The sequence below is a fragment of the Chiloscyllium plagiosum genome, chromosome 20, assembly GCF_004010195.1.
Source record: "Chiloscyllium plagiosum isolate BGI_BamShark_2017 chromosome 20, ASM401019v2, whole genome shotgun sequence".
Classification (NCBI taxonomy): Eukaryota; Metazoa; Chordata; class Chondrichthyes; order Orectolobiformes; family Hemiscylliidae; genus Chiloscyllium; species Chiloscyllium plagiosum.
This window is the reverse complement of record NC_057729.1, coordinates 25,509,899-25,536,788: the sequence shown is the minus strand read 5'-3', so window position 1 is coordinate 25,536,788 and position 26,890 is coordinate 25,509,899. Positions and strand designations below refer to the sequence as shown.

Sequence of the window (26,890 nt, the reverse complement as noted above, 5' to 3'; positions counted from 1 at the left end):
CTGTAAAACACACATTAGAACATCCCAATGTTTTGAATGGTGCTATAAACATATACATTGCTTTTCTTTTCATAGATATCAACAATTATTCATAGGAAAAGATACTTATTTGATAAAATAACAGCTAGATAAGCTAAGATTACGGTACCTGACGAGAAAGAACCTCTGCTTGTATGAGTGCATTAATTGAAGGCAAACTGCTGTCCTCATAGCTGGACCGTCTCGTACTTATCCTGTCTCTTTCATTCTGCACAGCTAGAATGAAGATGATAACATTCAAGGCATTTGTACTTTATAGGTGTACATTTTAAATAATATTGCCTTGGAACAATTAAACATGTTGAAGTTTAGATTTAAAAATCAAAATGTTTGGCATTTGAAGTCATGTGTATATTATTGTATGTCTAAATATGATCAAGTTGAACAACATATTAAAGATTAAATAAATATTTTGACTGTTAAATATTTCAGAATATTTCTATCCTCATACTAGGTGATACTGGGTTGTAGAGTATATTTTATATGATCTGCCAGTGGTTTATAATATATGATAAAAAGCCTGAGGTTGAATATTGTTTAATCACAAAGTGGAAGGGAACCTTTGGTCATTCATATAAATGCTTAATGAGTGATCTCAAAGTTTATGAAGTAATATTGTCCTTGGATATGACTAGAAAATTGGCAGCTCCATATTAGCATCAAATTACATATACTGCCTAACCTTAAAGTTTTCATCAATAATTTTTGAGATTAAATATCCCTTTACCTATTCCAACAGGATAAAAATGTATTTTTCATCTATTCTCAACACTATCAACAGTGCTGCCTGCCCAGGGGTCCTGATGAAATCCTACCAGTAAGTGGGGACCTGCAGTTGGCTTTGAAGGAAATTTGTACAGAAATGTTGCTTAAGCGGGGATAGAATGTCACTTAGAGGTGCCTGATAACTGCAGAAACAAATAGTTTATGGAAGATCCTAGCTCTGATGGAAATTTTCAGAATATAAATGTTCAAGCTGAAACAGAGTCTGGATAAATTGCAACCCTCATCAAAAATCTTTAAGACTTTTGCAAAGATCTCTTGGCAATTATTGACAGGAGCGTAGAGAAGCAGCATTAAGAAATGCAGAAAGGAAGTAAATGGGTTGAGAACCTAGACTGTGCTGTCATTTTCATAAAGGGGCAAAGTGCAGCCAGCGCTTGCAGGGACTAGTGGTCGGAAACTAAGATTTGGCCAGAATAGTGGCAGTAAATCTTGTGCCTCATACTCATATTGTATCTGCTGCTATCCTACCCAACTTGGACTGGGTATACAGAGGAAAATTCAGACCATCCAGTTTCTTCCCATTTGAAATGTGATATTTGTGGCTATTAGTGCCACCTGTAACCACCCAAAATTGTTGGAGGATGAATTGGACAACCCCAAAAGCAAACTTGATGATTGTGGTGCATGATGTCTATCAAATTGCCAAGCATTAACTTGCATGATTCCCAACCTATGGTTACACAGTGTTTAGGCACTAAAGAAGAGTTTAGATTAATTATTAACCTAACCTAACCTAACCTTTCAGTTTAGGTTTCAGGTAGAGTTGACATGGGACCCTTTCTAAGTGAATTCTATACAGTCGATGGCACTGTAACATGGAAAATCCTGTAATCAATAGAAGGTGTGCAACATCTTATTTCTCACAAAAGAAAAGTGGCTAGCTCTCTTACAGTAGGGAACATCAACAACTCCCATATGCATCAGCAGATGGAAAACTGCAGTATTCTGGAAATACCTCTGGCTTCAGCCTGGATAGCACTCAAGACATACTAGTCTGTCACACAATCACCACCATTAACAATGGCAATACAGTCGTTGCCTTCATCTGGCGTTTCAGTTATAACTACCGCAAATGATAAATTTTAGTGATTACTGAAGCAATGAAATCTCAGACATTGTTCCTCACTGAGGTTCAGGCATAGAATTGCTCCTCAAACAACCTGAGTGGATATATTTCCTTGCTGAGAATCCTTCTCCTTTCCTTCTCCTCTCTGTTCAGCAGCCTGTACTTTTTTTGCATGGTCTCTGTTCATTCTCCAAGTAATGCTGTGTTCCATAGGGAATGCTTACTAGTGCGCCCATGAGCAACCGATTTTTGTGGAAGCCTACGTCTCCATAAAAAGTCCTCTGGCACTCTTTGCTCTTTCTGTTGATTTTTGAAACATGAAACTATTACAAAAAGCAACAAACATTTGTAGATTTGTAGCAATAGCTAGAAATAATCAACTAATAGGGGCGGTACGGTGGCTAGAACTGCTGCCTCACAGCACCAGGGTCCCAGGTTCGATTCCAGCCTTGGGTGACTGTTTGTGTGGAGTTTGCACATTCTCCCCATGTCTGCATGGGTTTCCTCCGGATGCTCCGGTTTCCTCCCACAGTCCAAAGATGTGTAGGTCAGGTGAATTGGCCATGATACATTTCCCATAGTTTTAGATGCATTAGTCAGAGGGAAACGGGTCTGGGTGGGTTACTCTTTGGAGGGTCGGTGTGGATTTGTTGGGCCGAAGGGCCTGTTTCCACACTGTAGGGAACCTAATCTAATACGTGTAAGTGGTTTATGGTTCCTGTAAATAGTGCTGGTTGGAGGGGACTGGGGTTGCACATGTTGTTGAAAGTGTTTCTAGCTACATGAGGTAAAGAGAGGAAATGAGCTATACTTTAGAGTTATCCAATTCCAATAAATTTTTTCAATGGTGCACAGGATCCATTTGCAGGTGTTGCTCTCCCATTTCAGCAGCTGTCAATTATTCTGGCTGTGGGAAGGAGAGCAGCCTTAAATACACAGACAATACATTCAAACTCAGCATTTAAGATTGGTGCTGAGTTTAAACAGACACAGTTTCTGCTGTTCAAAGAGCCTTAACTCTCATTGTGGAAGTCACAAATTTAGGAAATAAGAGTAATCTATCTTGCAGTATGGGAAAGGTCTGCTGAATTGTTATGATCTAAACTTGCTTAATCCCTAACTCTTTAGCAATAACAAGGAAGTGACAACTGTCGGCATAGCCTGGACTGGTTGGACTGAATGGTCTGTTTTTGTGCTCTATGACTCAAATAAACGATGGCCCATTGCTGAAATATATCAATTAACAGGCACTTATTGGAATTTGGAACAACTCACTACCATTTTTTCCTGCAATTTCAATAAATTTAATTGCTAATATTTTACATGGGTTATTATTTCAGCTGAGGCAAAAGTGAGGACTGCAGATGCTGGAGATCAGAGTCACGATTAGAGTGGTGCTGGTAAAGCACAGCAGGTCAGGCAGCATCTTAAGAATAGGAAAATCGATGTTTCGGGCAGGAGCCCTTCATCTGCCCTTCATCTTTCCTGATGAAGGGTTCCTGCCCGATACTTCAACTTGACTATTATTTCAGCTGAACACTCTATGAATGCTTAGGTGAGTTTCAAAATCTTGACATTAATTTATGTGAATGGAGTCTGAATTCAGATTTTAATTAACAATTCCAAAAAAAAACTATTACAGGATTAGCTGATTTCGGTGTGGCAAACCAGAGTTTATTTTGATAACTGATTGATTCCTTGAGGTGATTTAAAATCTTTGAGCATATTTCATGAATGAGCTTTTTCAGTATTAAATGTGCATGAGTGAAAGCTTTCTTAGATTGTTAAAGGTTCACTTTTTTCATTTCTACATGACTTCTGAGGCCTGGATACTAGGAAGGTAGCTATGGAGATGGGATGATGGGTGCGAGAAGTCATGGAGGTATCATGGAGATATGGAGATGACTTGTAGGTATGAGGTAGTATGGGGTATGTTAAGGCATTGAAGGTGAGTACTAGCTGGTCTGAATGACACAAAACCTCAGTGAACCAAGCTGGGCTTTCTAGCCAGCCCACACTGGCACTCTCCTGCCTCCATCGTTATCTTAAAATTAATTCCAGAGCTGTTGGGCTCAACCTGCATATTGGTTGTTTTTCCAGGAGCTAGGTCTGCTGATTTCCCAAGTCGAACTTTCCACTTGATGATGAAAATATGGCCCAGCATTGGCAGGAAAATTGAGGCCAAAAATGGCACTGTAGGGACCAATCAATGTTGAACCTTTATTGAGATCTTGACTGACCTGTTGTGACATTTCTGGCAGATTTATTGAACAGAAGTTTAATGCTTGCCCCAATATGGAATCCAGCATGGCTCTTTTCCACAAGTGTGCACACATGCAATGAACAGCATTTGGAGCTCCCATGGCATCCTTAACAGGGACAAATAAGCCCAATTTCTCACTCATAATTTCCAAGAGGACTATTGGCAGAATTCTGGGAGAGGATACAAAGTTTCAATTTTTAAAAAATAAATAATGGAAATCTTTCAGGAATGTATTGGTTAAATGTGATTCAAACCTGCTGCCATTGTTTGCGTAATAGTTTACATTGGTTATGCTCACAATAACAAATGCTTTTATAAAGGACATTTCTTTCAAGAAGCTTTTTGGCTGAGCTCTAAACCCTCAGTTGTGGAAATTCCTCACAATCTTATTCATTAACATGTAAAAACTTTCAGGCATTAAATATACATAAGCCACAAAATTTTGCAATAATAGACTTTGAATGATCGTTAGAAAATCTGTAACACTGATGCATGCAGGCTGTAATTTGAGCAGTGTTGTCGGATAAAGGAATAATTGGCACCATTATGGGTATTGCTGGCAACGGAAACAAAATGAAAGTGACGAATGGCATATGAACATTTGTGTAGAAAATCTACATAAAATATCTACTTAAACTGGGCTTCAAATGACAGCAATGAATTATTTAAATTTTTCTCTTGTATAATTTGGGCCCTTTAGTCAGGTTACAGCTAGGTTATTAGTGAGGCATATAGTATGCTCTATAAAATATCTTGAGTATTTACAAATAGCATTGGTTAATGACACATCAATTGCAAAATCCAGAATTGTTGTACATCTCTATAATGTGTATAAAATGTAATCAGTTGGATACAATGAATAACTTTTATGAGAAAAACATAGGAGTGCAGTCAACTGTCATAAAAGCAGTTCTCAAGGTTATGCATTGGTTTATCAGTGGAGACACTGTGTTCAGTCACACAATGCTGCTTTCTGAATGTTTGCTCAGCACTAACTGGTCATGGACCTCAAGTAAAGTCTATTTAATATTAACAGATTTCGGAAAAGATTCCAACAGACACTGGGGATGTCTTACTTTCATTTCTTTAGCTTCTGCTGGACGAGGGGATACAATAATACCAAGGTGTAAAAATTGATTTGCAGCTGAAAGGTTTGTAGAAACCGGATGCAAGAAAGACTGCAGAGACTTCAAAAGTCATTTTATCAAAGTCTGCTAGCTACAGATCCACATTTCATGTGCTCACATGGCTTGTAGGTGAAGTTGTAATGAACGTGGTGCTAGCTGGGGAATGAGTGCTCTTGGATGCAATTGCAACAGGAACCAGATCAGGGTTCAGCAGAGTTTAAGGTACGGAAGAGAATATTGGTGCTCTTGGCTCCAAATCATGGAATGCATTTTAAAAATAAACCACTTCTCAAAAACCCTTTTCAAACAATTTATTTGAGGGTTGTAAGTTAGGCTACAAGTAGGCTTGTTTTGGTCTAATACGTGCATACACTTACTGCAAATTCATTTTTGGAATGCGTTCTAGACTGTAAACAGACATTAGATTCCTGGTTAACATATTCAACAATTTCAATTTCTCCATTAAGTGGGAAGTGGCACACTCACAATTCTCTCTCTCTCTAGACAAGTTCCTGTTTGTTAGTGAAACACAATTACAAACAAAGTAACACCATTCATAGGTATCCACCAGTTCCCTTGTATAATTTTAAATATAGACCAATCAATTCTATACTCTGGAAACGGAGGGTGCAAGGATAGAATTCAAAAAGATGGACTGTGAAGTTATTGAGCAGATTGATATAAGAAGCCAGGAAGCATTGAAAGTTTTGCACATTTAGATAAAAGAAGAGATCCTGGGCTGCTGTGGGAGATGAGAGGGGAAATTATGGGAGCCCTGACACAAATCTTTAAATCATCTCTGGCATAGGGAAAGTGCTAGACGACTTCAGAACAGCTGACATAGTTTCACTTTCCAAGAAATGGGATGGGGATAGACCAGGGAACTATTGGAGAAAATATTGAAAGAGAAAATTAATCTGCAGTTACCAAGACCAATTTGGCCAGGGATTGTCAGCATGACTTTGTCAGAGAGACTTTGTCATGCCTAACAAATCTGGTGGAACATTTGAGGAGGTGACCAAGTGTTTGGATGAGAATAGGGTAATTGATGTAGTTTATATGAATTTCAGCAAAGCCTTTGACAAGTTCCCATATGGGAAACTTATAAAGAATAAAATCACACATGTGATCCATGTTAACTTAGCAAGTTGAATTCAAAATTGGCTTCATGCTGTTTGCATGACTGGAGCCCAGTGTACAGTGGTATTTCCCCAGGGATCAGTGTTGTGTCACTTATTGTTTGTGATATTCATTACTGATGTAGATTAGAATGTGCAGGGGGGTCGGATATTAAGTAATTTTCCAGATGACACAAAGATTGGCTGGGTGGTTGACAGTGAAGAGTGAGGTGCTAGGTCCAGGTGAGTAGAAGAAATTAGCCAGATGGGCAAATCAATGGCAGATGAAATTTAACTCTGATAAATGTGAGGTGATGTACTTTGGAAGAAGGAGCAAGACAAGGAAGTACTCAGTGAATGGCAAGACACTAGGATGCTCAAAGGAACAGAGTGATCTTGGGATGGTTGTCCACAGATGCCTTAAGGTGGCAAAACAGGTTAGAATCATAGAATCCCTACACTTTGGAAGTAGGCCATTTTCCCCATTGAGTCCACACCAACTCTCCAGAGAGTATCCCACCCAGTCCCTGCATTTCCCATAGCCAAGCCACCTAACATGCAAGTCTTTGGACTGTGGGAGGAAACTGGAGCATCTGGAGAAAACCCACACAGACACAGGAAGAATGTTGAATGTATAGGCGTAAAGTGAGGACACAGGCTGCTAAAGCTTGAGAAAATTATAGATTAGGAATCCTTAAGATGAAGAGCATAATGAGAAGACCATTGGAAAAGTTGAAGTGCCCAGCAGTTGAGAAGATATTTGTGTCCGCAGTGAGCAATGTTTCATAGAAAAAATAAAATGTTTTAGTCATAGACCAGATTTCTGGAAGGATACTTGTTCAAGTTGATCAGTACATTAAAGTACAATGCATTTAAACTTAGCAGAAATCAGTTGTGATGGAATCAATATTGATTAATTTTTAAAGAATTATTTAATAGGATGTCTGGGCATCCAGCATCTTGTAGCTCTTGAGAAGTTGGTGGTAAATTATTTTGAATCCACAGCAGTTCAACTATCCAAGGTGTAATGACTGTAATGAGGTCAGTCAGATGAACATCATAGAGTATGAGTTCCCTAATTGGGACTGTTAATCTGGTCCAATCAGAGAACCCTAGCAGACAGGTGAAAATAGTAGTGTCAGACATCCTGTTCACTCTGAGAGCTAAATCTGATGGAGCTGAGTCAGTGTCAAGGACTCTCCACATGTAAATAAAGAGTGTCTTGGTGATGGGATACTGGCGTCCGTGGGATTATTTCAGTAGATATATCAACAGTGCTGTTAGGCAAGAAAAATTCCAGGCTTTTGCCTCAGCATTAGTGAAGATTTGTTGATATATCTACCAGTTAAGATGGTCTGCAGCTGAAGGGGAACTTGGAAGTGGTGGTCTTCCTATGTAGTTGGTAATATCAGGGACCATTTTGTAGCATTGGAGTGATTGTAGAGTGAGCCTGTGTCGATGAAGAAATGGGTACAGTGTAGATAATGGAAAGTGGATGAGACAGAAAAAATGTGAATTGGAAATGGGGGAGCTTGGATGAAGGGATCATGTCATTTTTCACTTTGAATACCATGAAAGCAATGTTGTTATAACATTAACAACAAGAGGAATCTGGTAGAAAGGTTAGAGATGTTGTGAAGAATAAGGCAGTCAACTTTTAGGTCAGAGAGGAGTTATCTGAGCTTTTTGGGAAGATCAAAGACTGAGTACTGCATTGAGGTCAGGAATCATTCAAAGAGCAAGAGCTAAGGTCAATAAAGTTCGGTGAAATATTGCACAATCCAGAGATAATCAAAACTGATGAAGATTTTCTTCTTGACAACCTGAAAATTGATTAGAAGATGGAGATCAATTTGAAAGGCTGATGTATTTTAAATGTTTGTGTATACATCGGTGTATGTGTATGTGCATGGTTACAACTATAGCAAAATATGTTCATTTCATGACCTTGGTTAGAAGTGACAATAATAAAAATATTTTGTTTATGGGAAGGATACAATCACTAATGATACAGTATTTAGTTTTCTTCATAGACCAACATATTTCACAATTTATCTGTATTTAAGTTAGGTTGAGATTTAGCAAATATTGGCAAAAGATTGAAAGGAGTTGGACATGTTTAAAAGTTAGCACTCAGCATTGCTTTAAAGAGAAGCATCTGTGTACAGGTACACAAATGATCTTTAGCAGTGCATACTGAACTACATAGACACAACAGAGGAGGAGGTCATTCTGGTAACAACTTAAAAGTGTCTCACATGTTACCATTGGGTAAACTAGTAACCATCATCTAACTAATTTTTATTCAGTTGAAGATTTGGAGATTTTGGCTCAGTGATCCAGCTATTGAAATGACTAAAAGGTAAACATAAACAGCCAATTTGATTGGTATTGTGAGCCAAACGGCACATGTTTTAAATTATTTAGATTAGATTACTTACAGAGTGGAAACAGGCCCTTCGGCCCAACAAGTCCACACCGCCCCGCCGAAGCGCAACCCACCCATACCCCTACATTTACCCCTTACCTAACACTAGCAATTTAGCATGGCCAATTCATCTAACCTGCACATCTTTGGACTGTGGGAGGAAACCGGAGGACCCGGAGGAAACCCACGCAGACATGGGGCGAACGTGTAAACTCCACACAGTCAGTCGCCTGAGGCAGGAATTGAACCCGGGTCTCTGGCGCTGTGAGGCAGCAGTGCTAACCACTGTGCCACCGTGCCGCCCAAATGACTAAAAGGTCCAAATTGGACCATAAGTCCAATTTAAATTTTGTCCTCACCCACAGAAATATGAGTCAAATTCCAAGTAAAATTAATTAGTACTTCAAAAATGGAGCTGAGGTGATGCGGCATAACATTTGTTGATTGGTTATGCGTAACAAACAGATTCTGTTGTACGTGATCTTGGAGTCATTACAATACAAAATGGTACAATTTAACCCATTGAATCTATGCCAGAAATTGAGGGAACAAGACTAAAAAAGAAAGGATTTATGCAGAATTTCTGCTCTCCAGTTATATAATAAGTGGGATAAAGACCATGACTTAAGATACCTAGTTCAGGATTCTCTAAGGTTAACATGCAGGTTCAGATGGCAGTTAGGAAGGAATGTTAGTGTTCATTCTGCGATAGCTTGAAAATGAGCGGGGACGAACAGCTAAGGCTGTACAAGGCTCTGGTTAGACCACATTTGGAATATTACTAGCATCTTTGGGCCCTATATCTCTGGAAGGATGCATCGGCCTTGGAGGTAGCCCAGAGGAGGTTTGCAAGAATAATACTGGGGGAAGAAAGGCTTGTCATGTGAAGAGTGGTTGAGGCCTCTGGGTCTGTACTTACAAGGATGAAGGGGAATCTCATTGAAACTTACAGAATATTGAAAGACATAGATATAGTGGATATGAAGGAGTTGTTTCCACTAGTAGGAGAGACTTGGACCTCAGAGTTAAGGGACAGCCCTTTAGAACTGACCTGCAGAGGAATTTCTTCAACCAGAGGGTGGTGAAACTGTGCAACTCATTGTCACTGAAGGCTGTGGAGGTCAAGTCATTAAGTGCATTTAAGACCGAGGTGGCTAGGTTCTTGATGATTAAGGGGATAAAGGGCTATGCAGAGAAGTCAGGAGAGTGAGTTTCAGAAAAATAGCAGCCATGCTCGAATGGCAGAGCAGATTAATGGGCCAAATGACCTAAATCCGCTCATGTATCTTATGGTCTTGTGATAAGTATGGTTTGTGAAAGAACCAAGCCTCAGACTAAATGCTTCTTATTTATTCCTGTTAGTCTCCTTCTCTGAATTTAATTTACATTCCTTTACTTTATACGTATTAACTCCTTACAGGATCATAATTTCATGGACACACAAGCTGCTTTCTGATACTTTCCATCATTATCTATTCTGCATGCGCTAGCAAAATTGATGAGAGATGGGAGATGTTTTTCACCATGAAGGTAATTTAGAGCTACTGCTGCTAATCAGGAATGAGACCGTTCAATCATTTTTTTTTCTGTAACCTTAGATAGTAATGCTAATTCTAATGCCTCTATTGAAGTCAATGATTACATAAATCAAGAGAAATATAAAATGGATTGCCAATTCACCATTATCCCTTTTTCATACAGTGACAAAATTGTATACTCCTGGATGTCTTCTCTAGGTTAGTAAAGTGAGGAAGATAATTTCTGGCTGGGACATGTGAAATAATCACTTCTGAAGTTGAGGGCTCCAGATATTTTTTTAAAAAATGCTCTTTTTAAATCCAGAATCAAAGTTCAGTTTTAATTTTTTCCAACTATTCTTTCTACTCGCAGTACTTCTTGAGCTCTGGCTTTCTTAAGCCAGAGAAAATTCAAGATATCTTTTTGCATAATTTCTGTGAATAGTTTGAACTCAAGCTGTATGAAGTAGAAGGTTATTAAAAAAATCTCTTTTCAATTGGATATTTATTGGACTAGTTTAAACATATTTTCTTTATTTCAAGTTAGTGACAATAACAACTGCTCAATGGGACTGTTGTACATGCAATCCTTCTGCTAGCCAGGATATCCTTATGAGGCGAAAGTGAGGACTGCAGATGCTGGAGATTAGAGTTAAGAGTGTGGTGCTGGAAAAGCACAGCAAGTCAGGCAGCGTCCGAGGAGCAGGAAAATTTGATGTTTCAGGCAAAAGCCCTTCATCAGGAATGAGACTGGGAGTCTCGGCGGTGGAGAGATAAATGGGAGGGGTGGGGCTGGGGGCAAGGTAGCTGAGAGTGCAATAGGTGGATGGAGGTGGGGATGAAGGTGATAGTCGGAGGGGAGGGTGGAATGAATAGGGGGGTAGGAAGATGTACAGATGGGATGGGTTATCCTTAATGTTCTTGTTGAATATAGAGTGCTTTGGATTACCATTCAGTACACATTTGGATTTGTTACTTATTTGTATAGAATCATATAGTCACAGAGAGGTACAACAAGAGAATGGACCCTTCAATCCTATTCATCCATGCTGACCAGACATCCTAAACTAATCTAGTCCCATTTCCCAGCACTTGGGCCATATCCCTCTAAACTCTTCCTATTCATATACCCATACAGATGCCTTTTAAATGTTACTATTGTACCAGCCTCTGGCAGCTCATTCCATACACACACCACCCTCTGTGTGGAAAAGGTGCCCCTTAGATCCCTTTTAAATGTTTCCCCTCTCACCCTAAACCTAAGACAATAGTTCTGGACTCACCCACCCCAGAGAAAAGACCTTGTCTATTTATACTACCCATGCCCCTCATGAGTTTATAAACCTCTATAAGCTTGAAAAACACAAAAGTTGTCAAATATCATAAGTCTTGCATATTTTTGTGTCTAGTTTACATTAGCAATTAGCAAAGTAGATTGTCCTTCCAATAATCTCCTTTGAAGATCTGAATCATATTTTTGTTTGGGTCTTATCTGACTGGGCACAGTGAACTGGCAGTGTGAATTGTGCTGCTTTAAAGCAGCGTACTATTTGGAAGGGTGGGAAACCTGGCAGAGAAGAAACTGATAATGGCCCAACTGTGTCACTTTAAAAGGAAATGTTGTAAAGGTAAAGAAGTCAATAAAGTAATTTATTTTACAATTGGAAAATTTAAACAAACTCTGAGTGACGAGTTCAAGTTAAAGAAATCTTCAAAGCTTACAATAATTTAGATAAAATGGTTGCCATACTTGTTTCCCTAAGTACTTCTTTTAAGTCGTGTTTGAACTGCACATTATAAGCTCTGATTGTCCATTTCTTGAGAGTGGGTCCTGATTATTTCTGCTGAAAATGTGTTGCTGGAAAAGCGCAGCAGGTCAGGCAGCATCCAGGGAACAGGAGAATCGACGTTTCGGGCATAAGCCCTTCTTCAGGAAACTGATTATTTCTGGCCAGAGAAGTGGTCATCCATATCAAGACACATTGAAAACTGAAGTCTGGGTCTTGGCAGTATTTCGATTCTTGTTTTTCTTTAAACATTTTTCTTGCTACTATCCAGTTCATGTTAAATAATGACATAAAACCTAGATAAACAGAAAAAAAGGTCCCATTCCATTGATGTATGATTGCATCTGTGTTGGCTACTGGAATCAGGCTTTTGTCGGTATGTGGCATTGAACTATACAGTACTGCATACAGAAGGAAGCCATTCATCCTGTTATGCTTATGCCACCTCTTTGGTAGAGCTATCCAAGTAGTTGCACAGCCCAGCACTTTCCAAACAGCTCTACCTTTCTTTCACACATTCATCTAATTCCCATTCTGGAATATTGACCTGAATGTTCATCCTCCTCAGGCAGGTAGCGAGAGCCAAGAAAATTCCAACTTGATCCAGTTGCTTCAAGGGAAAGTGCTGACAAGGAGGGGATTTACATAAATGGTATCAGAACAGGCTGTAGTCAGGCAGGCTGACTTGCAAAAGTGTTTGGAGGCAGCTATATGGTCTGCCAGGTGCGAAGGTGGTCTGTTTAAAATGCCCAAGTCAATGTCTTGGGAAGTTAGCCCAAAGGTGACAAACCTATTCAGACTTTCCAGGATCACTTTTGCCTTTTTGTCCTGTGTCCAGTGTCTGGCCTCCTCAAGATCCATTTTGTCCATGAGAGGGTACGTTCTGAGCCAGCAGATGACCCTGGTTCCAAGGTTAGTCAGTAACCACAGTGGAAAAATATCCCTTATTTATTTAATTAAAGTTAGCTACTTTGCTTTAGCCTTCACTCCTTTATTCCTCACATATTGCCTATGCCTCTGTGCTAAGTTAAGCACCCCAACCCTCTCTCTATGACAGTTCATGTCCCCAAGTTGGTATTCCTATCCACCCCTATGCCTCCTCATAACGTTAATGCCAAGCTATGGCACCTCCACTCATCAACTGTACTCTGTATAGAATCAATGAACTATAGGAACAGTGGGGCATGTAGGGAAAACCTTTGGAAATCATTCTTTCATTAATTTTCACTATGGCTAAATACATTCCTTTTATTCCAGGCCAATTATATTGCTAATCAACTAGACTCTTTTAAATTGTCAACAGTGGAAATTGTAATACATGAAACTTCTTTATTTTTTTGTAAATAATCTGTACACTTGGCAGAAAAGATCAAAAAGCCAGAGAAGTCAATTAAATAACATTTTCTTTGGGGTTCAAATGGAAATCGAATAGGTGCCTGGGCAAAAGTTAATAAAATGAAACAAGATAAGGAGGACCTTTTACACTTCACAAAAACTTTAAGACGCTGCAAATGACAACTCTTTGAAGGGTTGACACAATTCCATGAAAATCATATAGGAGCAGGACAATGGAACCAGCCAGCTCAGGAATATATGATGTGAGGTTGTGACCTGAACCAGAGCATACCTTTAAAAGGCCTTGGTGAACACTGGAAACCCTGAGAATAAAATTAGGAATCCAGACTTTGGCTATGGACTCCATTTCCAACTGGTCTCAGAGTGTCTCCAATGCCATGTTAATCCAACTATTGCATTAGTGCCTTTACTTGAGACTAGCTGAACCTATAGCTGCAAGTCCACTGAAATGCATAATTGTATGGTCCTGTAGGCTGTGCAACACGTTTAGTAGAAATTTGCCAACTCCATGTTTCTGTCTTGCTGCAGATGCAAATTCAACATAAATCCTTTAGGGTAATCTCAAGCAGTAGTGCAATACCTGTGCCAATGTTTATTCTGCTCTTCATTTTTCTCAAAAAAATAGTATTATGTGATGTAATGGAGCATTTTTCCATTGTTCCAATGAATGTGAAGTAACCAGAAACCAAACTTACATAAATGCTACAGATTCTGGTCTTATTTGGAATAAGACTCACCAAAGTATTTCATTTGGGTTTTGGTTATGTCTTTCCAGCACAAGAGCATTTCTATATGATGTAAAGACTCCATTGCCAATGTAGCCTATTCTACTCAAGTTTCTTACCTTCTTTTTTCATTCCTGCTCTGAAGCACTTTTTTAATCTGCAGTATCTACATTGGTTTCGTTTGTCCTTATCTACAATGCATTGTCTGTTAAACCTTGAAGAGAGCACAAAAAGGTCATATTGTTAGTACAGTGTATTTATAGATGAAGTGAGAGACTTCAAACACTCTTTACAGTTAAACACAAACACCTTTAGCTTGTGTATTTCTCCACATCAGCATGCTATAAATAGAAGAATCTGATATTGAAACAAGTGTCCACTAACATTTTCAACAGCACAGAATGGAAAGGTAGGTCAGAGTGACATGGGGTGGAGGATGGGAGGGTGCATGTGAGAAGAGGCAGCATTTTGCTATGTATTACTCTATTTTATTGTCTCACTAAGGTTACAAAGACATGAATTATAGCTCCATAAGTGTCTTTGAAATATTTTGCTGTGCGAGACACAGTTCTTTGTTAGAACTTCAGCACTGAACCTCTGCTGAGAGATTAAATATACCTTGTTATTTGTGGTGGTTGCTCATTACAAGTTAAAAGTTTAATCCTTTTCAAAATAAATTACATTACGAATGGAAATAAACTAAAATCTTTCAACTAAAAGAATTCTCACTTTCTGATTTAATCATTCCTGTAAATTACAGAACAAATTTTCCATTTGAAAGTTTTTCTGTCTATACTCATAGTTCTTAAATAGGAAGGTGTAAGCTACTTTCTTGACAAAATTGATATAAGTATCAATTACTCTACTACAAACTCACTGACTCCCACAACTGCCCCAACTATGCTTCTTCACACCCTGCGTCCTGCAAGGACACCACTCTATTTTCCCAGTTTCTCCATCTCATCTATTCTGATGATACCATCTTTCACTCGAGTGCCTCTGATATGACCCCTTTTTCTTCAATGACAATCCTTTCCCACATTGGTTAACAGAACTCGCAACCAGGTCCAACTTATTTCCCAGACTTCTACCCTCACTCGTTCCCATCCCTGCCAGAAAATGATTGAGTTCCCCTTATCCTTCTTTCCACCCCACTAGTCCCTGCATTTAAAAGATCCCCTTCTGCCACATCTGCCACCTCCAGCAGGGTACCACCACCAAATACACCTTCCCTTCCCCTCCACTGATGGCATTTCACAGGAACTGTTCCCTCCAAGACACCCTGGTCCACTCCTTCATCACTCGTAACACTTCATCACTTCCCCCAATGGTGCTGTCCCATGCAATCACAAAAGATGTAATGCCTACTCATTCATTTTCTCCCTCCTCAATGTCTAAGGCCCTAAACACAGCTTCCAAGTGAAGCAGTATTTTACTCGTACTTCATTCAATCTAGCCTACTAGTTTATTTCTCACAATGCGGTCTTCTTTACATAGTGCAACCAAATGTAAACAAGATGATCTCTTTACGGAACACTTCCACTCTCTCTGCAACAATAACCCTGACCTTCCATTTCCAGTGATTGCTATTTCAATGAACCACCTTGCCTCCTGTGCCAACACATCTGTCCTAGGCCTGCTCAATGCAAGTTCAAGGAACACTACCTCATTTTCTACTTCAAATCTTTAAATGCCCTAGGACTCAATATTGAGTTCCACAACTTCAGAATGTGACCTCTGTATTCTGTTTTTCTCACATCCTTACCCTTCCTGGCTGTGTGGTGTATATGTCTTGTCGGCTTTGCTCTCAGTGGATTAGACCCATTTTCTCCTTTTTACCATTAACATTTAAACTTAATTTAAATCTCTATAATCTCCTTTATCACTATTATCACTGCCTTTGTCTTTTGTTCCGGGTAAGCTCACTATCTGTTCCACTTGCTCCTCCTCCCCCTCTAGCATAACATTTTCCACCTCCTTTTAAATCAGCAGAAGAGTTATACTGGATTCGAATAAAAACTCCATTTCTCTCTCCTTACATGTTACCAGATCTACTGAGTTCTTCCAGGACTTTCTGTGTTTTTCTCATCTATTTTTCTAATCGACCTGTTCACTGATTTTACTATGCACCTCTGGAACAGGTGGGATTAGAACCTGAGCCTCTTTGTCCAGGGTTAGGGACACTACCACTACACCACAAGAGGGCTCCACTTGCTCTTTGTTGGAAATATTGTTATTCTTTAAAGGGAAGATGGAATTTATGCATTGAATCCAAGGTTTATGCTTGAGACACAAAAAGAACTAATCATGTTTCAAATTTAATATTTTAGACCTTTGCCTTTCATCCATTCCCCATTAACAAGCTACTGTGAGCAACAATCCCTTTTAACAAAACAGTAATGTAGACAACCGCAGCAAATTTCACTTTCCTTGCTTTGTTTCAAAATATTTAACATTTGTAAGATCTGGCTGGAAGTCGGCAAGACCTGCCTTTAATTTTTTTTTGTTAATTATGTTAATTTTAATCGAACAGATTGAGATTCATACACTGATTCAACCATGACTGTGGCATGAGAGAGTGCACAAAACTTTAGTCACAGTTGTAACTTGGCAAACTGTTAAGTAAATGTCATATTTTAGCCCTTCATGTCTGAACTGGTTACAAGAGAACCATCCAACATAATCCCATTTTCCAACTCTTGGTTCACTTAGGCTCTGGCACTTCAAGTGCATATCCAAATACTTCTTCAATGTGATGAGAGTTTCTGCCACTACCACCCTTTCAGTTAGTGAGTTCTAGACACCTACTGCTTCAGGGTGAAAGTATTTCTCCTCAACTCTTACTACCAACAAGTTCTTGGACAAGTTATTCACATCTTTGCTTGGAGAAGTAAGCCTGTCTTATCCATGCTATTACAGGCCCTCACAATTTTCTTACCTCTATTAAGTCATCTTAGATTTCAGTCTTCTCTGTTTAAAATAAAATAACCCCAGCATACCCAATCTATTTCAAAGCTAAAACTTTACAATGCTGGGAGCATCTTTGTAAATCTGCATTACACCTTTACTAATGTGATCATACTTGTAGGCAAGGAGGATAGTATGGCAGGTAAAGAAAATATGGATTAATAAGTCATTCAACCCCTCGGGTCTATTTTTTTTCCACAATGAAGTACAATTTACCCTTTTATATTCAACCTACCTTATCATGGTTTCTATCCAGAATCCAATCTGTCAGGCAAAGACAAAAACAAAAACAGAAGTTGCTGGAAAAGCTCAGCAGGTCTGGCAGCCTCTGTGAGGATAAATCAGAGTTAACGTTTTGGGGGGTCAGGTGACCCTTCCTCAGAATCCCTGTCAGGCAAGGAGCTTGGTTGTGATGTACGTTGGTGAATGGACTGATGTTGTTAATGTTTAAACATGATTACCAACAAACTGAATGAAGTACTATTGAAAAACGAAAAAAGTGAACATATTCTCTGAACTGCAAGAAAAGAATGAAAGTAGACTACTCCAAAAAGGTAATTTTAACCTACTCCATGATGATCCCTCTCGTGTATGGCAAGATTGAGTATTCTGTTATGTTGCTCTTTGCTGAACCCTCTGTGGGGAATATTAAAATAAATTAATTCAATAATGCGTGCCTGCAGTCAAACAAGTATTCATGTTACTCAGTGCAAAACACAGCAATTCCCCAGCTGTGGGGAAAATTACTTCTCATTGCAGTCAGAGAAAGAAACCGTCAGTTATTAAAGTGACCTAAATTGCTGTAGTTTCAATTGTTTTACTCAACGGTTCTGCAGAATCCAGAAGACATTAAATTCAATTATTTAATTTGTTGCAGCTTTAATTGCTATTAGGTGCGTGATGGATAGCCACCAAAGACTAATAATTATGATGAAATATAGAAAATGACTGCACACATGAACAGTGAGCTATGTAGCACTGATGCCTTGCAAACCTGACTGTTGTTGAATTATAGTGATGAACTTTTACAGCATTCTGCTCAAATCAAAGGTTGACTCTCCCATTGCAAACATGAATTGCTATTCAGACCTACAAAACTATCTTGTATTGTTCATGGAAAACCAGTTGTTGGTATAATAATTTGAACTAGATGGTACCGTATTTAAATAAGCATGTTTAACAATGATACACATTACAAATGCAAGAAAGAAGAAAATGAAACCATGCTGAATTGTCTTAATTTGAACTGATGTGGAATTTCCTTTGTGTCTGTGTTAAACCAGTTTAATACCCTTTTATATTTTAATAATGTGGAGTATTTTTGTATATTTCTGTGGCTGAGATTCTGAATGAAATTTCATATTTATGACTGTACAAACTACTTGCTGAGTAGATGGAGTTCTACCTTTATTTCACTACCCTGTAGCAAAATTGTTATAGAGTAATAATTAGTGCTAATCATTAACAGACTGGGGATCAAAGAAGGAAATTTGTCGACATAATTCTCTTAAAACTGAAACTAATCTTTGTAAAAGTCCTTAATTGCTATGGCAGAGTCTATTTAGTTGCTGAAATAAGCCACTATTATATATCATAGACATATCGTAAAGGTTTTATCAATGGAAACTCTTAGCAAAGTTGCCATCTTTGGCTGGTACTAGGTGCTAATAGTAACCTTAACTTGAATCAAGCCATTCCTCAAACACTGAAGTCTGCTTAAGATCATTTTGCATTTGGCAGAAAAATGTAACTGCTTCAAAGGTTAATTGATGTCTTGCACAGTTAACCTTAAGCAAGAAAATTTACATTTGAGTGAATGGAAATTTCTTGAGGTGAACATTTTTTATAGGCCTGTGATTTAATCTCCATTTCAGATCCATTTTGACCTTTGCACCCTGCCAGTTAGTAGTGTAAAATAGTTAAGGTAGTGGAATTGGTGTGAGTATTGCTCTGTTCGTATGGGGAATAAAAAGCTTTTTGGAATAATTTGAATTTGAATTTTACAAATTTCTGATGAAGCATTCCACTATAACCAGGCATCCAACACAGAAGCTAAACAAAACAAAAATTCCTTTTCCATTGAACTCATTGAATATCTTGGATTGGGCAATTCTTTTCAGGGCAATTCCAGCCAGAATGTTGCTGTGTTTTGTTTTCATAATTTAGTTATCATAACTGGTTGAATAAGAACATTAGGGATAGCAATGGCCCATTCTCAAGCCTGGTCTGCTATTCAACAAGATCGTAGCCAAACTACACTTGCCCTATCCTTTTAATCTCTCATTCTTTTAATACCCAAACGTCTCTTGGTTTCCACCTCAAATTTAATCAATTATTGGCTATCCATTACCCTCTGGGATAGAGAATTCCAATGATTCATAACCCTCTAAATAAACTAATTTCTTTCATCTCAGTTCTAAATGCCTGATCCTTTTTCCTGAGACCATTATCCTTAGTTTTAGACTCTCTAGCCAGGGGAAACAGCCTGTTAAACCTTCTAAGAGTTTTATATGTATCAAAGAGATTACACTTCTTATACTGAACCTTAGAAAAGATTGGCTCCTTCTACTCAATCTGTCCCTCTGAGATAACCTTCTCATTCCAAGAATCAATCTCATAAACATTGGTGGCATTGTCTATGGACAGGTATATCTTTCCATTGATTCAGAGATCAAAATTGTGCATGATACTCTAGTCAAGGTCTCTCAAAAACCCTGTAGATTTGTGATAAGGCTTCCAAACTGCTATACATCAACTCCTTCCAAGAAATGTTATATCTGAATTGCTTTCTTAATTGTTTGTATTAACTTCCTGCTTGATGATCCCTGTCTCCCTCAGAATATCAAAATTTACTAGTCTGTCTTTTAAAACATTGATCTGCTTTTTCATTCTTTTTAGTAAAATGTACAATTGCACTATTTACATTTTATTCTATCTTCTACCTTATTGCTCAATCATTAAACTGATCTCGAGTTCATGATGGCTTCCTTGCATTCTCTTCACAGCTTCCAATGCACAAATTCAAAACTAAACTGAACTGAAATTAGTAAACCTGCTGAAATTTATATCATAAATTCCTCAGAGAATTCTGACATGCATAATTTACTTCCTAGAATTTATTTAAATTTAATGTGCAACATAAGGCATCCCATCACTGTGAAAATGTGATAATCCTGAAAATGGGAAATCCTGTCCCTGAATGCAACACTTTCAATTTTGCAGGGGTAGGTTTGGGGATGTCCTGGGCTAAATGCATGGTTTGTGGACACATCTGACTATTTAAATGATCACTTGTCTCTATTCAAATCCCAGTTTGGAATTTCAGCTGAGTGCTTGGGACTCCCCCCATAATCTAAAAAAAGACAGGTTGGTTGGATTGGTAGCGCTAAATTGCCCATAGTGTCCAGGGATGTGTAGGTTGGGTGGATTAGTCTTGGGAAGTGCTGTTTGATAAACAGTGCCAGATTACAGGGATAGGATGGGGAGGAAGTGGGTTTGGATGGGATGCTCTACAGACAGTCTGTGTGGACTTGATGGGCCAAATGGCTTGTTTCCACACTAAAAAAATTGTATGATTCTATGATTTTGCTATCTCCACTATTTTAGTCGAGAAGTGTGCAGAGCAAATTTGTTTCAGTTAATTGAGTTTCAACAACTGGGCTATCCATTTGGAGACCTGAGGTGCCTCTGTGATTCTGATTCCTGTAAACCTCAGAAGTGGTTCAGTTGCCCTTAGAGTGTCATGTGTCCCTAATGTGTTCAAAGAGGCACCCTTTTGGATTATTGAAAATAAGTGGGAATGAGCCAAGGAAGTGCATAAGCCCAGTGGAACTACTGAACTGCCAAAGAATTGTCAAACTGTCAAGGGATTTTCCATAAACATTTCTATTACTGGATTAATACAGATTAATGGATCAGCGCTGCATGTCTGATTTCACAAGGATCCATTATGATAGTGGGGTGCCTTCCATTTCAGCCTGATTAACTGCTTCAAGTTGTTTTAGCCTCTTTGATTTGGGACTGTAATTCCAATACTTGGATATGAATTAAACATTTATTTTTCTGAGGCTTTAATGAAACAAAAGAATTCAAATGCATTAAATGTGATTTCTTTTTACAGACTTAGAACATTATTTTTCTTTTCTGCCTTGGTCCTAATGTCTGCTCATAGTGCATACTAGGTGAGTTGGCATGGGCAATGAAGGAGCAATGGTTGTGGTGAGTCCAGTCATACAATCCTGGACTGGCATAAATTGGAACTGAGCTATCCTAGGGATTCCCACCGCGCTGTTTGATAGAGAGTGCCAGGTTTTTAACTCAAAAATAATGAAAAAACACAGAGTATTTGTCCACGTCTGGATGGTTTGTGACTTGGGGAAAAATGTAGAGGTGTTAATATTTGAAAGCATCTGCTACCCATGTTCTTCTAGCTGTGACTTTGAGAAGGGCTATAGCAGGAATCACAGCAAGATAATACAGTGCGCCTGGTAATTATGCACTTGTAACAAACCTTCTCTCCTTAGTTCAGAGATTAAGAAGTTTTGCAAACATCAGACAGAATATTTTGACATTTATGCCAGATGCAGAAGGCATCCAGCACCATTCTTATAGACCCCAAGGCCCCAATATTTATTCAAAGTCATGAAAGAATCAGAAAACGAAAGTTGGATAATAAATCTGTCTGTGACTCCCACATCCCATGAATGAACAAAGAAATATATTAAAAAATCTAGAACATCTTTCTTTCTTAACTCCCTGGTACCAACGCATACTGATTATTTAAATTCCTCCATCCTGTAAGGACTTTCCATTCATTATGTGAGTTGTTGCTTATTTTAAAAGTAAGCTATTTCTCATTACTTCTGTCTTTCTCCCAAGCACAGTAACCAGATAATCATGTTACAACAAATTGGAGTTGAGTTATGTATACTGCCGAATATAATTATCCTGGAATAATTTAAATTGAGGGCCTGAAATTCTCTTTAACTAATTTGTTAATTTTAGTAATACAACCTAACCAAATAGTCCAAATGTTTGATTACACTGACTTCAATATGTCAAGTTAAGCTACATTTGGGGTATTGTCTTCATGTCATTATATCTATGCATGGGGATGATTAAGAAATAATGTTATTTTGCAGGTCGCATTAGTCAACAAGAACCAAGTTCCTCTTCTTTGCATTTTGTCATTCTTCAATATTAGTCTATAGTGCCAGTGAACACTGACCAATTTGCTGCAAGACCTTTGTGTGGTGCATAAGAAATAAATCACTCAAAGTACTGAAATAGTTTGAAGAATTTTACCTGCAGGAATACATGTGATTTTTTCGGACACTTCGTCTGAAGAACCCTTTGCAGCCATCACAACTGGATGCACCATAATGCTTTCCTGTAGCCCGATCACCACAAATTGCACATAGAGCGCTGATCCCAATGTTGTTAGAAGAATTCATGTTGGTGGCTTCACTTGGAGATGTATCTAAGAACAAGAGCAGTACATACAGTATTTCTGAATAAAGCTCAAATGCAGTTTAAAAAAAAGAAGAAAAAAAGGAAAGTTTATAATTTTATAAGTTATAAACTGGATCTTCTACAATTTGGAAGGGAATGTGGCCTGTCCTTTGAATATGTTGATTGTCACCATCAAAATCAATATATTCTGGTCTGAAGTAGAGTAATAGGAGAAGAACAGTTCTTGAAAAATCATTTATTTTTGATGTTGTAACCAAGTTTGGGATTTGAACCTGAGCGTTTTGAATGGAAACCTAATGCTTGCAAATCATTTTCTTCTTAGAGTAACTTCAAATTATATCACTACTTGCAAAGAAAAAGCTTCCCTTCTATAATATTATGTGAATAAAATTACACAAAATATGGGCTGTATTTTAATGGAGTGGAGTACTATCAGTTTTTGTGTTAAACAATTTTCTTTCTAAGAACTTCTCTTCACAACTCATGCAGAGAGAATGAGGAAAGGGTTCTTTCACAGAAAAAAAGAAGAAAATACAGAACTTAGTTGAAAAGGTTAATGGAATGAAAAAATATGCTTCAGAAAGAATTATAGCAACAGTGGTAAAACATAATAGGAACATTTTATTCAGTAAGCAGACAGAGAAGAATAAAATTTACAAAGGATGCAAATAGAACATGATTGAGGACAAGATGGAGGCAGTTAAATATTTAGAATGGTCATTTATGCAACCATTGAATAGTTCTAGCATAGAAGGAAGCTATCTGGCTGTATTGTCTGTGTTGCTAAGTCTGGATGTACACTAGTTGTCATATTTGTGTGTACGTTTGTTGTCATGTTGGTGTATACACTTGCTGCATGTAAAACATTTCCCTGGTGCCACCGTTGGATTTTTTGCCATTCAATTTAAATCAGCTTCCACTGTTTCTTGACATTTTCTGCTCATGGGAGTTTCTCTCAATCTACTTTTCTCTAGACCCCTCATGATTTTAATACTTCTCTCAAATCTCCTGTCAACCTTCCTGTCTTGAAGGAGAACAACCACAGATTCTCTAAAGCATCCAGATAACTGAAGTCAATCATCTCTGAAACCATTTTTGTATATTTTTTCTATCTTCTCCAAAGCCTTCATAACGTCTGTAGTGTGGAATTTAATGATTGCATCAAGAGTCTCTGGAGAATTAGCAAGAGCCCATATGTCTACTTTTGTTTTTGGGAAAGGCTTACTGTATTAAGAGCACATCAGTTAGTTCAGTGGCTAGCATTGAACCTTTTCAAGATTAAGAAACTTGGAGGAAGCCATAGCTTGAAAGCTCTCCATTCACATCAGTGCCACTGAAGGTGGTGGCAGCTGCCATTCATCCACATACCAGAGGCCCAGAGTCAGTGAAGGATCACAACTAAAGATGTGAGGTCAAGAAAGGGGTTGTGAGCTGGGAATCATGGAAGGGAAGTGTTGGATGGAAGGATAGGGGCATAGTACTTTGTATTCCCACCACCTTCACTTCCTTGACGCTGGCTTCCTCAATCAGGCAATGTGCACTTTTGGACAATGGATAGCACTTCTCCCCAGAAGCTCACAAGCAAACCCAAAACAGAAGGCAGATAGCAAATCCCCCACCCACTATTAGTTGATCGTTGGAAGCAGCTGGATAGCCTATTTGCTGAGTGCACTGCATCCTTGCTGCAGCATTACAATGATAGTTGTTGGTTGAGCTCTAAAGTACAGCTTTAGAGTGCAGAAGCATCCAGTCAGTAGACCAGGAGGGTTCTTAGAGGATGAAACATGTTGAATGCCACTTCTGAGGGCATGGGTACATGTGGCTCATGCCCACAGAATGTGTCTTAAGATGCTGATGCTTGGTTTCCAGTTTTGAGATCAGTTAGAGCAAGCAGCAAACTGAATCCATTAGACATTCTCTCTGGTTTACTCGTTGAGTTTTTCTAACACTGAGATTGTTTTATTGGCAAGATGGGAGGCGGAGTATTAATGAGGCAAATTGGGCTATTAACCAGATATTTAACAAGCAACAATCACTGTCACTTAACAACTTGCCACAGCCTAATGGGAATGCCACCAGGCTGTTTGTGAACGTTATAAGCTATGATGCAAAGAATGCTCTTGATGTCAAGATGGGCCATACTGCATTTGTAGGCCAATTTTCCACCACATCTCACCATAGTCCTCATCACTGAAGCTGCTATAAAATTCCACCCCTGTATTCAGTGCTTGACCGGTCACAAGTATTCACCATGAACTCCAATTAGTTAACTTAAGTAAAATTCACAATGTTGATATCAATGAGATAAAGCCAAAGATAGGTTACCTTGGCTCAAAAGTGAGAAAAACAATTATGATCAGTATTATGACATTAATAGAAATCTGGAATGAAATGATAGGCCATGCCTGCCATTATGAAGGAGTCAATCGATATTAGAGAGATATCACTTGGTTGGAGTTAGGTCAAATGTGCATATTCAAGAAGGGTTACAATCATGGGCACTGCATGCTAATTATCCTTGCCTCCATTCTGTGTAAAATAATGGATTAAATTATCGGGTGGAAGCTTAAAAATCATCTGCACAATAACCTATCGATAGTGTCATCATAGATTCACATATCATCATATCTAACCAAACTTTGAGGAATTAACAACCTATGTTGGTAGTAGAGACTTCCAAAGGCATTATAAAAAGTCCCCTTTGTAAAGTTATTAGTTAAATTCAAAGGCATAAGATTAGTGTAAATCTTTGTGATGAATGAGAAACTGATTTTGCATGGCGCAGTTGAGCATGTTCAACACAGAATGTCTATCGTGTGCACTAATGATCTGAGAATATTGCAACATTCAAGGAAAAGGGAGTTTCAGCAGTTGCTATGTTCAGTTCTGTCTTATAGTTAAGGGCAGAGCTTGCTTTGAGGTTTTTAAAAAGTTGCTCAGAACAATTCAAGGGTTATTGAACTGTCAATTTTATTTAGTTAGATGAAGGCATTTGAAGGAGAAGTCTTTCAGGTTACTATCAGTCAGGTACTTTGGGGCAGGGATTAAAGGCTGCATCTGAAATGGGTGTTACTTGAGCAAAGTCAAGATTAGAGTGGTGCTGGAAAAGCACAGCCGGTCAGGCAGCATCCAAAGAGCAGGAAATAGAAGTTTCGGGCAGGAGCTCTTCTTCAGGAAGGCATCAGGAAGGATTCCTGATGAAGGGCTCCTGCCTGAAACGTCAATTTTCCTGCTCCCTGGATGCTGCATGACCTGCTGTGCTTTTCCAGCACCACTCTAATCTTGACTCTGATCTCCAGCATCTGCAGTCTTTGCTTTCACCTAGTGACTTGAGCAAACTCTGAACAAAAGGCTGCAGAAGAATTCCAAGGAGCCAGTCGGTGTAGCTAAGTGCTGAGGCCAGGACTCAGAAGCAAAAAAAAACACTGAGGTCTGTGGGGCCTCAGAATTTAATGCAACAGAGAATGGTGTGAATGAAGCCCAAGAGCAAAACTTTCTTGGTGCAGATGAGCATGATTTTGAAAAAAATGCAGAGGCAGAGCCAACTTGATGAAGAAGTTAGTTGTCTGAGAACAAACTGGAATTGTGCCCATGAAGTAGCTGCAGGAGTGCAGTTTCCAGAATCCAAGAGAGTGCAGTCCCATTAGGGAGAGTGAACCATAAGTACCTGAGCAGTCATCAAACCAGTCTACGATGGAACAGATTTGGAGGGAGCTCCAAAGCTATATCTTTGAAAGAGAAGAGTTGGAATCTCTTGTAAATTTTACATGAGATTTGATAACCCATGGAGTCTGCAGTCTGCAGTCCTATGAGATTTGATAACCCATGGAGTTACTAATGTCTGGGGGGAGGGAGGGAGCTTGTTGAGAAATCTATGGAATCTGTCTTGATCACACTTGCTATTTGATGTGCTTTGTGAGTTTGTTGACCAGTTTATCTGTTATCTGTTATCTCATGTTCATTCTGGATGCTAACATTTAAATTACATAGCTTTGTGAATTTTTAAAAAGTTCTCAAGGGAATGTGGGCATCGCTGTTTAGCCCAGCATTAATTGTCCATCCCTAGTTGCCCTTGAGAAGGTGGTAGAACATAGAACATAACAGTGCAGCACAGGCCCTTCTGCCCTTGATATTGCATTGACCTGTGGAACCAATCTGAAGCCTATCTATCCTACACTATTCCATTCTCATTCATATGTTTATCCAATGACCATTTAAATGCCCATAAAGTTGGCAAGT

The 26,890-nt window shown here is 38.7% G+C and overlaps 1 protein-coding gene across 1 annotated transcript in view; it reads right to left on the bottom strand.

Annotated features, from left to right (window-relative positions):
- Positions 1-26,890, bottom strand: part of hnf4a (hepatocyte nuclear factor 4, alpha) — a 67,778-nt gene that overhangs the window by 20,553 nt on the left and 20,335 nt on the right. Inside the window, exons 2-4 of the mRNA XM_043710303.1 lie at positions 22,484-22,658; positions 14,332-14,426; positions 149-255 (exon numbers count right to left, since the gene is read on the bottom strand). Of these exons, the coding sequence (XP_043566238.1) occupies positions 149-255; positions 14,332-14,426; positions 22,484-22,658 (377 nt within the window). The remainder of the gene's footprint in view (positions 1-148; positions 256-14,331; positions 14,427-22,483; positions 22,659-26,890) is intronic.